Below are 11,400 nucleotides of genomic sequence, written 5' to 3'. Positions count from 1 at the left end.
GAGCGGCGTCTGACAAATGAATTTAACGGCCAAAATGCTGAAACTGGGTTCATCGGAGAAGCACACCTATAAAACATTATTATAATCAAAGTAACATCATTATTTATTAATAGCACTACTTACAAATATCACTTACATGATTTCAAAACTCCAAAGACATGTTTCTGTGCTTTTCCCATTGTAGTCGCTTTTTCTTCATATCCTCGGCGGGGCATAGTTTTTTTATGGGTCAGCGACCCATTAGTGCCTCTTAATTAATTTCCCTCCGGACTGTCCTTTTGGAAACTTTGACACCATTTTGTTTTATCATCACAGTAAGACAGGCTACACTCTCTTTTTGATTTTTGAGGCACATATCCATAATTTTGCAACCGCTATGAGGAGTAGTGATGCGTTTTCTGCCACATTTTCCTATGCAATCCGATTCCAGTGAGGTGTTTGGGCCCATTTTAATTTTGGTACGTCCAACTACTAACTTGGAAACACCTGTTAAATTTGCAATAGCTCTCTGGGAATGTGTGGAGTGGAGTGACAATGTTTTTTATTTCCCCTAATTTCCTAGGGACCATGTCTGAGATCTTTTCCATACTAAAAAAACGGTTTTGAGAAAAACACGCTATAATATGAATCTAATACTGAAATTCAATACCAAACTGTAGCATAAAGACTTTATTGACAATAGTTACTTATTAGCTCTAATAGACACAAAAATGTTCGAAAAAGCAATTCTAGGATACCTTGTGAGAACAGCTGTAATGTACACAATAGCTACAATTTCACTTAATTGCAAAATGGCGCAGACTGGCAGTGTTGCCATTTCTAAAAAATAATAATAATGATACAAGGAGCAATGCAAAGTATAAAAAGTTTTTGGTTTGTAATAAATTTCTTAAAAAAGTGAGCCTCAAGATGAAAATTAGAATTTGAGAAATGACTCTTATAATTTGGCCACCCACTGCACATTGAAATGATTTAAATTTTATTAATAACTACTAGCCGCCTGCGGCGACCAGCTGGTTCGCCTTCTTACGCCAGTCGCCTTTCTGTGCAAGCAGCCACCTACGGCGGCTGTTTGGCTAGCTTGTCATTTACCTTTTTACTTCAAGTTTGCCGCCTTCGGCGGCTGTTTAAACAAATTTGGCTGCAGTATTAATCAATCCATCTCTATCTTTTTTTGTGCCATTCACATTTTTACGCCATCTACCTTTACGATCTATCTCTAAATTTTCTTATGCATCTCTATTTATTTTAACCTCCCCGTCCATTTCCTAATGAAAACGAAGATCACTCAAAAAACCACTTTTTTTATTTAAGTAGAGCAAAAAAAAAAAAAAAAAAAAAGCTCAAATTCCCCGTAGTGTGCAATAAGTGGCGTTTGACAAAGAAAAAAAAAAATCTCGCTGTTTTTGTTGAATTAAATGCGCACAACTATGAAATGTAACGTAATATCGAAACAGCAAAACGTCCAGCTTGGGGGGGGGGGGGGGGGGGGGGAGGGGAGATGGAAAATGAAATATATGCATTCCCTAAATTAAACAAAAAAAAGGAAAGAAAAAAAGCAAGCGCTGCCGGAAAAACACGTGGTCATCACGTCATAATATGTAGAAGTAAGCTATATAGTAAAAAAAAAGATTAACATTGTTTGCGATTAAGATTCCATCGTAAATATCGAATCGAAATCCAAGTAGTGACGTCAGAGGCATAGAAGATTGAAGAATGCTTTTTTCGACCAATGCGTAGAAAGATATGTGTTCAGCATTAAAAAAATTGTAAAAAAAAACTATTGCGTATTTTTAAGAACTTTTTTCTTCTGAAGAGGGCACAATGTTCTTACTATTACCAACTTAAATTTTAGAAATGAGGCTTTGATACTTCTCGCAGGATGATATTAGAAAAATATAAAACCCAGAAAAAAATGCAAATTGAAGGTTTTTTCAAAAATTCATAAAAAATACAAAAATTGCTCTATCTTCAAAATTTTTTCATTCATCATATTTGAAATTAAATTTCCTACACTATAATACAAAAAATATTCGTGTGGTGCAATTGGTTCGGGGTCTGTGAGGTAAAAAGTGAAAAACACACATAAAACATTAAATAACTTTTTTTCTAATTAAAATATCAAAAATCGAAGCCCGAGGTGCACATCTTCGGCAAAAGCAGCACCTGTATACCAAATTTCATCTTTCTAGGCCTTACCGTTTTCCCGGGAAGTGCGCCACACACACACACACAAACATCTTATTTTATTATTAGACGCCTGCGGCGACCAGCTGGTCCGCCTTTTTATGCCATTCGCCTTTTTGCACCAGAGTTGCCGCCCTCGGCGGCTGCTTAGACAATTTAGCAACGGTATTAATCAATGTTTTTCTCTTTTTTCTGAATATTATCATTCGCCTTTTTACACCGATGTTGCCGCCTTCGACGGCTGCTTAAACAAATTTCGTGGCGGTATCAATCAATCTATATCTATGTATATCATTAGTAGTTTGAATAAAATATTTTCTAGATCTATCTCCAGTTCCGTCGTTTGGAATATTTTTAAAGGAGGGGGAGACACAAACGACGTACTCTTCATGCAAATTTTGTCGAAAAATAACAAAAAGCACTTCCACTTTTATGTGAAAGCATTGTTTTTTCAAAGTCATGGTGTGGGGGGGGGGGGGCACTGACACCCCGTTGAAATTCATTAAATGACGGGCATGCCTCTTTCTTGCTGTCCATCTGCTATATCGAACTCTATATTTGTCTATCTATCAATCTATACGATCTGCGCATGTCTACCTCCTGACAGTACAATCTTTTTTTATTTATATAAGTATTAATTCGAAAGCAAAAACATTTTTTGTCCACTCAACCTCTATCTATCTCTGTATCTACCTAACCTAACCGCCAATTCGTAACAGAAACGAAGATAATGCAAAAAATTGCGGGCTTTATTTATTTAATCAAAGTAGCCCTCAAAAATAAAGGCACTATGTTCCCCGTAAGTGTTCAAAAAGTAGCTCTTGCAAAAAAAAAAAAAAAGTGAAGAGAAGGCAAACGATTTCAGTTGGATCACGTGATGAGGTAAGCTCGGAATCAGCCGGCAAGCGAACAGCTCGCGTTGTGTTCTGCCATTAAAAAAATTGTAAAAAAAAAAAAAAAAACTATTGCATATTTTTCAAAACTTTTTTCTTCTGAAGGGGGCGGAATGTTTTTACTATTACCGACTAAAATTTTAGAATTGAGGGTTCAATACTTGTCGCAGGATGGGTTTCGAAAAAAACTAAACCCAGAAAAAAATGTAAAATAAAAGTTTTTTCAAAAATCTATAAAAAATACAAAAATTGCTCTATCTTCAAAATTTTTTTATTCATCATATTTAAAATTAAATTTCCTACACAATAGTACAAAAAATATCCGTCTGGCGCGATTGGTTCGGCATCTGTGAGGTCAAAAGTACTAAAAAGTGCTAAAAATAACATAAAACATTAAATAACTTTTTTTCTAATTAAAATATCAAAAATCGAAGCCCGAGGTGCACATTTTCAGCAAAAACTGCACCTGTGTACCAAATTTCATCTTTCTAGGCCTTACCGTTTTCCCAGGATGCGCGCCACAAACACACACACACAAACATCTTGTTTTATTATATGTATAGATATGTATAGATTAAGTTTATGTATCTAAAAAACTTATCAATTTCTTAAACTTTAAAAATAAGGCAGACAGAAATAAAATTTGAAAATCATAATTTTGCAAAAAATGATTTTATTATTTAAAACACTTTTGAAACTTTTTACAAATGATTGTTGTGAGATGTGTTTATTTACAATCAGAGGCGGCTCGTGTATTGTAAAAGATTGTAAAAGTGAGAGGACCAGATCATGGGTGCACTTGGCTTCCCCCCCCCCCCATTCTTGGATTTTTTTTTTTTTTTAGATTTAAACTTTTTTAAAATAATTATTTGAGTTAAATAAATTAAATTCATTTTAAACACAGGACAAGCTACAAAATACTTAAAACTGCTAAGTAAATCACAAAAGATATTAATATCATGGGTATATCCATGATTGCCGGTAGGGTGATGTCACCCCGACTTTCAAAAATAAAATTTAGTTAAACAGATTGGGAAAAGCTACAAAATACATCACGAAAATTATAAATCTCATGTTTATGTCCAGTACGCTTTTCGGCCCTGCAAGGGAACCCTTTCACTAACCGAGTTTCCAAAATAAAGAAATACATCTTAAAAAGCAATATTAATCTAATACTTTAAAAAGTAATATTGTTTTAAATCTTATAATAGCTAATTATTTTGACTGAGTGAAATTAATTTTATTTTAAGCAAGGCCAAATTACAAAAGTGCAAAAATATTTTGATCGGAGAAATATGTAAAAATTATAAATTAATTAATTTTAACAAAGATGAAAATACATCTCAGCATTCACTTTAAAATAAATGAAACAAAAATCGATGAACTAAATTAAAAAAAATTTTTTTTTTTAAAAATCTTAGCGATTTACATGTGGGTTTAACTTTCTACATATGAATCTGCTGGCACCCACGAACCAGATTCAGCATTTTTATGCAGACAAAAAAATTCTCAATTTTGAAACTTGTAGTTTTGAAAACCCAATTTTAAACATACTAAGGTGATAATAGGGGAAAGTACGGTTTGGGGGACTCGGTGGAAATTTGTAGAAATTGAAGCCTTAAAACGCAGTTATAGTTATAGGTCACATTTATGTTCTAAAATCAGTCTGAAGAAAAAAAAATCTTTGTATAATCCGCAAATAGTACGATGCAAAAAAATGTTTGATTTTTCATACAGTTTTAGCAACTAAATTAAAAACGTGAAGAAGTAATAACTTTTAAGGTATATTTAAAACTAATGTGAAAAATGAACTAAAACATTGTGATTCTTTCTCTAAATTGCCATTATAGTACGCTAACAGGTTCAATGTGTTGGTGTTGAGGGGGAAAAACACAGATAATCTGCGGCAGCGTATAATTCGCACCTCATTATTTTTACTTTTTAAACAGATAATCTGCGCATTGTATGCATAAAAATATGGTACAATCCTTTTTTTTAACTTTTGAGCATGTACGCACACACACACACAGAAAAAAAGGAAATAAATAAAAAGTTATTGTCTGAAAAAAATGAGGGGGCCCGAGTACCTCTCTTGGCCTCAGCACCCTCTGGCCCCTCCCACGAGCCGCCATTGTTTACAACGTAAGTTTCTCTAACCGTGATACATCCCAGTAGCCAGCAAAAGATTTCTCCGAGTAAAATGCAAGTTCAGTACAGGTGTAGATTTTGTTGGATATGAGCCTAAGAGATATGCATCAGTATTGAGCCTAAAGGGATGAGAAATAATTACTATCATAAACTGAACATTTAAAATAGTGTAAAAAAAAAACATACGTTTCATTTGCAAAATTTTGTTTTAAGAAATAACAAGAAATGTTAATCTTTTTTTAAACAAAATATAGTACCATTACTACCACTGTTTACCTGAATTATAATAAACTCAATCATGCAAAATAAATGTAACTAGATCACCATTGACTTCTTGCAGAAAAGACCAGATTTTTTTGAATGGTTTTATTATGCTGTCTCTTTTTAAGTACAGGTGTCCCTCATATAGCAGTGGCTTGCTTTCTGAGTGGAACTGAGCGGGGAAATTTACTTTTGTTTTGTTGCAAAATAAACCCTGAATTATCCAGCATGCCGGAAAATTCAAATTTCCCGGCATACTGGTCAACCTCGCTTTTTTCCGGCATGCCAGATAGTGCGGGGTAATACGGCATGAAGATCAGAATCATACAGTTAAAGCAATTTGTTCTTATTACATGGGGAGATATTTACAAATAGTTTGTCTCATTGCTCTATAGTAAAAGTAATCAAGCTTTTGGTGATACTATCAAAATTTTACTATCGCGTACTAACTTTAATGTAGTCTAAAAAAGTTGAAAAATGTATTATATTTCTTTGCTTGTTATTAAAATGTCTGAACAGATTATTACTTCACATAAGATTTTGAAGCAGTACGTCAAATTACTTGTTTGATTGCAGCCAGAAGGTAATTTGACTTAGCAATTAATGGTATGAATTGCATTATTTTTAATGATGTGACAAATTTATTTTTTTTTCCTGAAAAAACACATTTGAAGTATTTACAAATAAGTTGTAAACTGATCAAATTACACCGGGCTATTAAAAAAAAAACACTTTTAAAATGTTTTTGATGTCAATTTTACTGTTCTAATGCAAAATGCTCCACTAAATCCCAAAACGACCACCATTCCCCCCAACAACCACTATTTTTTGGACAGAGCTCCCTCCTATTTCTCTTCCAGTTTTCGACAGTTTTATAGCCATAATTTTGCTTTGGGATGGAAGGGAACATTACATTAACTGAAAGCATTCTTTGAATAGCTGATAAGTGAATTGTTCACAAAACTGAGCACTTGAAACAAAGAGAGAGACTAATGGGGATATTCTTCACAACAATAATTTTGAAAAACGGAAAAAAAAATCATCAAAATAACTCTTTATTTAGGCTTCCCCCCCCCCTAGTTTTTTCACTAATGGTTTTTGGTGCAAAACCAGAGCATCAGCCTCACTCATATAAGCTCCACACTTGAATATATGTTTAAGTTGTAAGTTTTTTAAATTTTAAATCTTGGAAGAGTCGCAAGTTGCATCCCCTGAAACATAAATATACATTAATGCTATATTATCAATAATACTTAACTTAGTTTTTAATCTTACTTATATCTGTGAATAACTCAAATATAAATAATTTCTCCACTGTGCAATGTGACTTGTAAGCAACGTGTGGCCCTTCCAAGATTTAAAAAAAAAAACTTTCCAATGTAAACATTTATTTTTAGATAATGGGGATGATTCTTTGGTCTAGCATCAAAACTTCAAAACATAAAAGAAAAAAAAAATGAACTCCCTCCCCTCCCCTTCAGAAAGAAAAAGATAATTTTTGATCATGACAAAAATGTTTTAGGTAGGAATATCCTTCTGTTTTTTCTGTCCCTGTTTTAACGGTTTATTTTCTTGAACTTAGTCCTCTATCCCTTTAGAAGAATGTTAACAGTAAATATGATGCTACCTTCCCCTCAAAATCAAAATAATGGCTATAAAACTAATGAACTCTGAAACAAAAAAAGGGGGGGGGGGTAGCTACAAAAAGTGTATGGCAATGGGGAGAAAAGGTAAAAGGTGGTAATATTTGGATTTAGATGGTTATTTTACAAAAGAATCAGCGTGAATAGCGTAGAAGCATTTTGATTTTTTACACTGCAGTGTTATTTAGAATGTTTTAGAATTTTAATTTCCACCAGAGAAAGGAGTCTATTTCTTTCCGTGTTTTTCTTTTTCTCTCCCCCCCTCCATAAGCTGAAACTGGTCTGGCAAAGTCTTAAACTTTGCCAGGAAACATTAAAAAACAAGAGTCATTTACTATAAATCATCAGTTTTGCTGCCCTAGCTTATTGCTAGTGCACTAATAAAAATACTAATGCTCAATAAAGAAATTAAAATGGTAAACGAGTTTGGTATTGCTAGAATATTGCGCTGTTTAAACACTACAACAAAGTGTAAGTTGTGACATAAAGTCCCAATTTCTGTTCAGTCGCACGCACATGGGTGCAAGTTTGGTGATGTGTCCAAGACGGAAAATATTTTCAGACTCCCCCCCCTCCAAGCATGCGTGCTTAAGGAAAACAAAAATTATGTATAAATGCTGTAGATTTTAACTATGCCAGTTTTGGAATTATGGTTTGATTTGTATTTTAAGATTTTGACTTTTCTGGGAAAGAAGAGGTTTAGTGACTCCCTTACATCATTTTTTTTTTCAAACTGATAGTCCCAAAACCACAATATTGGGCGAATTTCAAAAATGTTAGAGAAAGAGAGGGGAACGCTGTGGGCTCTCCACGAAATTGAAGCTTTAAAAACAAAATTGTACTCCATCTTTCGCAACATGTTATACGCTTTTTGAATGCATTAACGAAGGGATGAAGTTTAGGAACTCTCCTGCGGCAATATTTCGAAATTGAAGTTACAAAAACGCAATTTTAGACAATGTTGGATAATGTTTAGGGGTAAAAGAGTTTGGCGCTAACCACCATTAGTTTTTTTACGATCGTAAACATTTTCATTGCAGCAGTAAAATCGCTTGGGACATAAGATTTTCACTTTAGCAACATAAATCAGTTCTGATCGTCTACCCATGGTAGCGCCATCAAACCAGAAAAGAAGAAAAGGAGGGGGAAGGGTATAGGCAACTAATGATATAATGAACTGGCACCATTCCCCCGCACAGTCTTCATTTGAAAAAGAATTCTTTTATAAGATAGCAGGTGGTGAAATTAGCAATAAAAACAGCTTCAGTGAAGCAGATATATTTTTTAAACGAGGTACTTTCCAATATTAATTAATTTAAAAAAAAAGCAATAGGGGAACTGAATCCTAACCCCAGAGAGGGCCACCGAATCACATCCCTCTTAAGGCACTAAAATATATTTCAGCTTCCAAAAATTTTCGGAAGAGAACTCCCAAACCTCTTCCTCTGAGTTCACCACAAATATCCTAAATTTGAGTTTTTAAGACTTCAGTTTCTAAATTTTTTTCTAGGAACAGTACCTATATACATGACTTAAGACGTTCTAAAAGTTTTAAAACTGTAATTTTTGAAACTTTTTGAAACAAACTTCCTACTCCCTTCCCCCTTCAGTCCTCCAAAGATAGCCCAAACCAGAGCTCTTAAAATTTCAGAAACCAAAACATTTCGGGCTGGGCGGCGGAATACCCCCCCCCCCCACTGCGTTTACTGAAAGCAGTGTAAGTTTGTGTTTAAGATTTATTTTTCTATTGAAAAAGCAACTCCCATCCCTACATAACCAAAGACAACCCAAAGTTTCAAGACTTCTATTTCGAAAATGTTTCGAGAAAGACCCCTGAAATCCTTACCTCTTAACTCACTCAAAAATAGTGAAAATATCATAGCTTCAGCATGGAGAAATGTTCCATGCCCCCTCCCCCTTCCGCAAACTCCATTAAGTTATTTAAGTATAGACTCAACTTCCTTAAGTCATTTAAGAATAGCCTCAAATAGTTTTTAATACATCAGCTACAAAACATTTTCCGATTAGAACACCAAAACCATCTCTCATAAATTCACCAATGATTGCTTAAACTATTGTTTTTAGGACTCCAGTTTAAGTTAAAACAGCCTAATCATTTTGACTTAACTTTTAAGTTTGCAGAGCAGAAATCCTGATCCACTCCTAGTTTCAAAAATGGTTTTCAATTCAGTTTATCGATATTTTATTCTAGAGCCCTTGAGTAACCCCCCTTTCCCCTCTTAGATTGTCGAAAATATAAACGTTTTAAGACCACAGTATCGTGGGTTAATTTGCGGACTTACCCTTACTTATTGCAAGAGCAGCGTTTTTTAGCAAACTAGTGCTGCCATTATTTTCTTCGTTTCCCTTCGCGCTCTCCCCCCCCCCCCCCTTCGCCCCATATTTCCATTATAGCGGGTGTTAGATTGAAAGACATTGGAATTTAGTGATTCCTCAAGTTTTAGAATATTTTACCAGAAACATGTCAAAAATGCAGAATCAGTTGCCCATTGGTGTTTCAAACCAGCTTGAAAATTTCCCCAATTCTTTCCAAAATTCACATTTTGACTAAAATCTTCAAAATCCCTGATAGTTTCCGTTTTACCTGGGATGGTGAACGCCCATTACTGTGACATAAACATTTTATCCCGTCAGCAATTACTCTCAATCGGTGATTCAGATTCAACTTTAAGACATTTTAAGAGCGCACATAATTTTCATTTATGCATATAAAGTTTGCAAAAGAAAAAAAAACGCAAATCAAGAAAAAACGAAAGGATGATAAAAAAATGCAAGAGAAAAGACTAAATTTTCAAGTAAAAGAAGATTAATTTGAAAAATCAGGGAGAATAGCGAGCAACTTTGCGGTTTGCAGTTGGAAATAACAGAGCAACCTAAAAAAAGTCAAACCGCACAAGTCTAAAAGCCACTCCTCCAAAAGCACGCAAAGAAAACAAGCCCATGGTAGAAACTCGAGAGAACGTCGATGTAAATTCGTGGTTATGGAACGGTCCAGTAATATTAAACCATATTTTTCAAACACTCCATTTTTCTTTTTAAGTGAAAACTGAAGTCATCGAATTTCTTTCCGTATCGACCTCCGTCTCGGAAACTTTGTCCAAGACGGAAATCCGTCCTAAGACGGAAGGCCTTGCACCCATGCGCACGCATTACTCTTTTATTATTTTGATAAACCAGAACAGCAAATTGCAAAGTTCTGAAAGGAAAAATGTCTTAATACATTCCAAATTTTTATACTTTTTTTTTTTTTAAATTGCACAGAGTAGAACAAAATCATTAACAAAAACACACATATGTTCTCATATGGTTTTACTAAAAGCCACATGAATTACATAATTTTATTGTTTGTAATTAAAGATGATATAATTCACTTATAACTGAATAGGAAAAAATATACTTTCACTAAAAAAATACTTTGCATATTTTAAAGCAAAAATTGTTTCTATAAAATGGTTTGACAAAAAAAAAAAAAAAAAAAAAAACACCTACTTTACATTGGGTGCATGTGAAATATTCAAATCTTCAAGATCTATTTCTTCTAGCAATTTTGTGACATCCCATAATTTAATACAGTTGTCCAAACCTCCTAAAAAAATGAAAGGAATTTTATGAAGCAAAATAAAACTTCTAATGTAAATTTTTTTAACCTTCTTTTTAAATTAAGTTTGCCATTTACTAATTACATTTTACTATTTATAATATACTAGCTGACCTGGCCACGCCTTGCTGTGACTAAGGTTTGTGTTGTATTTTATTGTAGTAAATTATTTAAGGGGTAACGGTAGTAGGACATCAGTCATGGGGACCCTTTTTTTTTACATAGATGCTTAGTTGTAAAGAACATGATGACCTCCATGACTGAAGTTCTACTTCTGTAACTCCTTAATACAATGAAATTATCATTCATGAAAGATGGGAACGTTTAAGCAGGTATTCTGTAATAAATGAGATACAGTGAAATTATTCCTGCTTTTCAATTATTAGTGCTTCATTGTTCAAAACTCTTTAAATAAAACAAATACATGTAAGTATTATTATATCATGTCACATACAGTTGGCTCTCTGTTTAACGACTTTCAAGGGACCTCAAAAAATCGTCCTTAAGTAGAAAACGTCCTTAAATAGAATGCTTTTAACACTACAGTAGATCATCTGGGACTGTGAAATGCCGTCATTAAGTAGAGAAAGTCGTTGAATAGAGCGTCATTAAACAGAGAGCCAACTGTATATAAATTACTAAGGGTTTT

The 11,400-nt window shown here is 33.8% G+C and overlaps 1 protein-coding gene across 1 annotated transcript in view; it reads right to left on the bottom strand.

Annotated features, from left to right (window-relative positions):
• Positions 1–3,813: 3,813 nt before the first annotated feature.
• Positions 3,814–11,400, bottom strand: part of LOC129227353 (transcription initiation factor TFIID subunit 5-like) — a 37,022-nt gene continuing 29,435 nt past the window's right edge. The window contains exons 18-19 of the mRNA XM_054861900.1: positions 10,643–10,739; positions 3,814–5,347 (exon numbers count right to left, since the gene is read on the bottom strand). Coding sequence (XP_054717875.1) covers positions 5,233–5,347; positions 10,643–10,739 — 212 coding nt within the window. The 3' untranslated portion in view covers positions 3,814–5,232. The remainder of the gene's footprint in view (positions 5,348–10,642; positions 10,740–11,400) is intronic.

Source organism: Uloborus diversus, chromosome 8 (assembly GCF_026930045.1).
Source record: "Uloborus diversus isolate 005 chromosome 8, Udiv.v.3.1, whole genome shotgun sequence".
NCBI classification, from domain to species: Eukaryota; Metazoa; Arthropoda; class Arachnida; order Araneae; family Uloboridae; genus Uloborus; species Uloborus diversus.
This window is presented reverse-complemented; position numbering and strand designations above follow the sequence as displayed.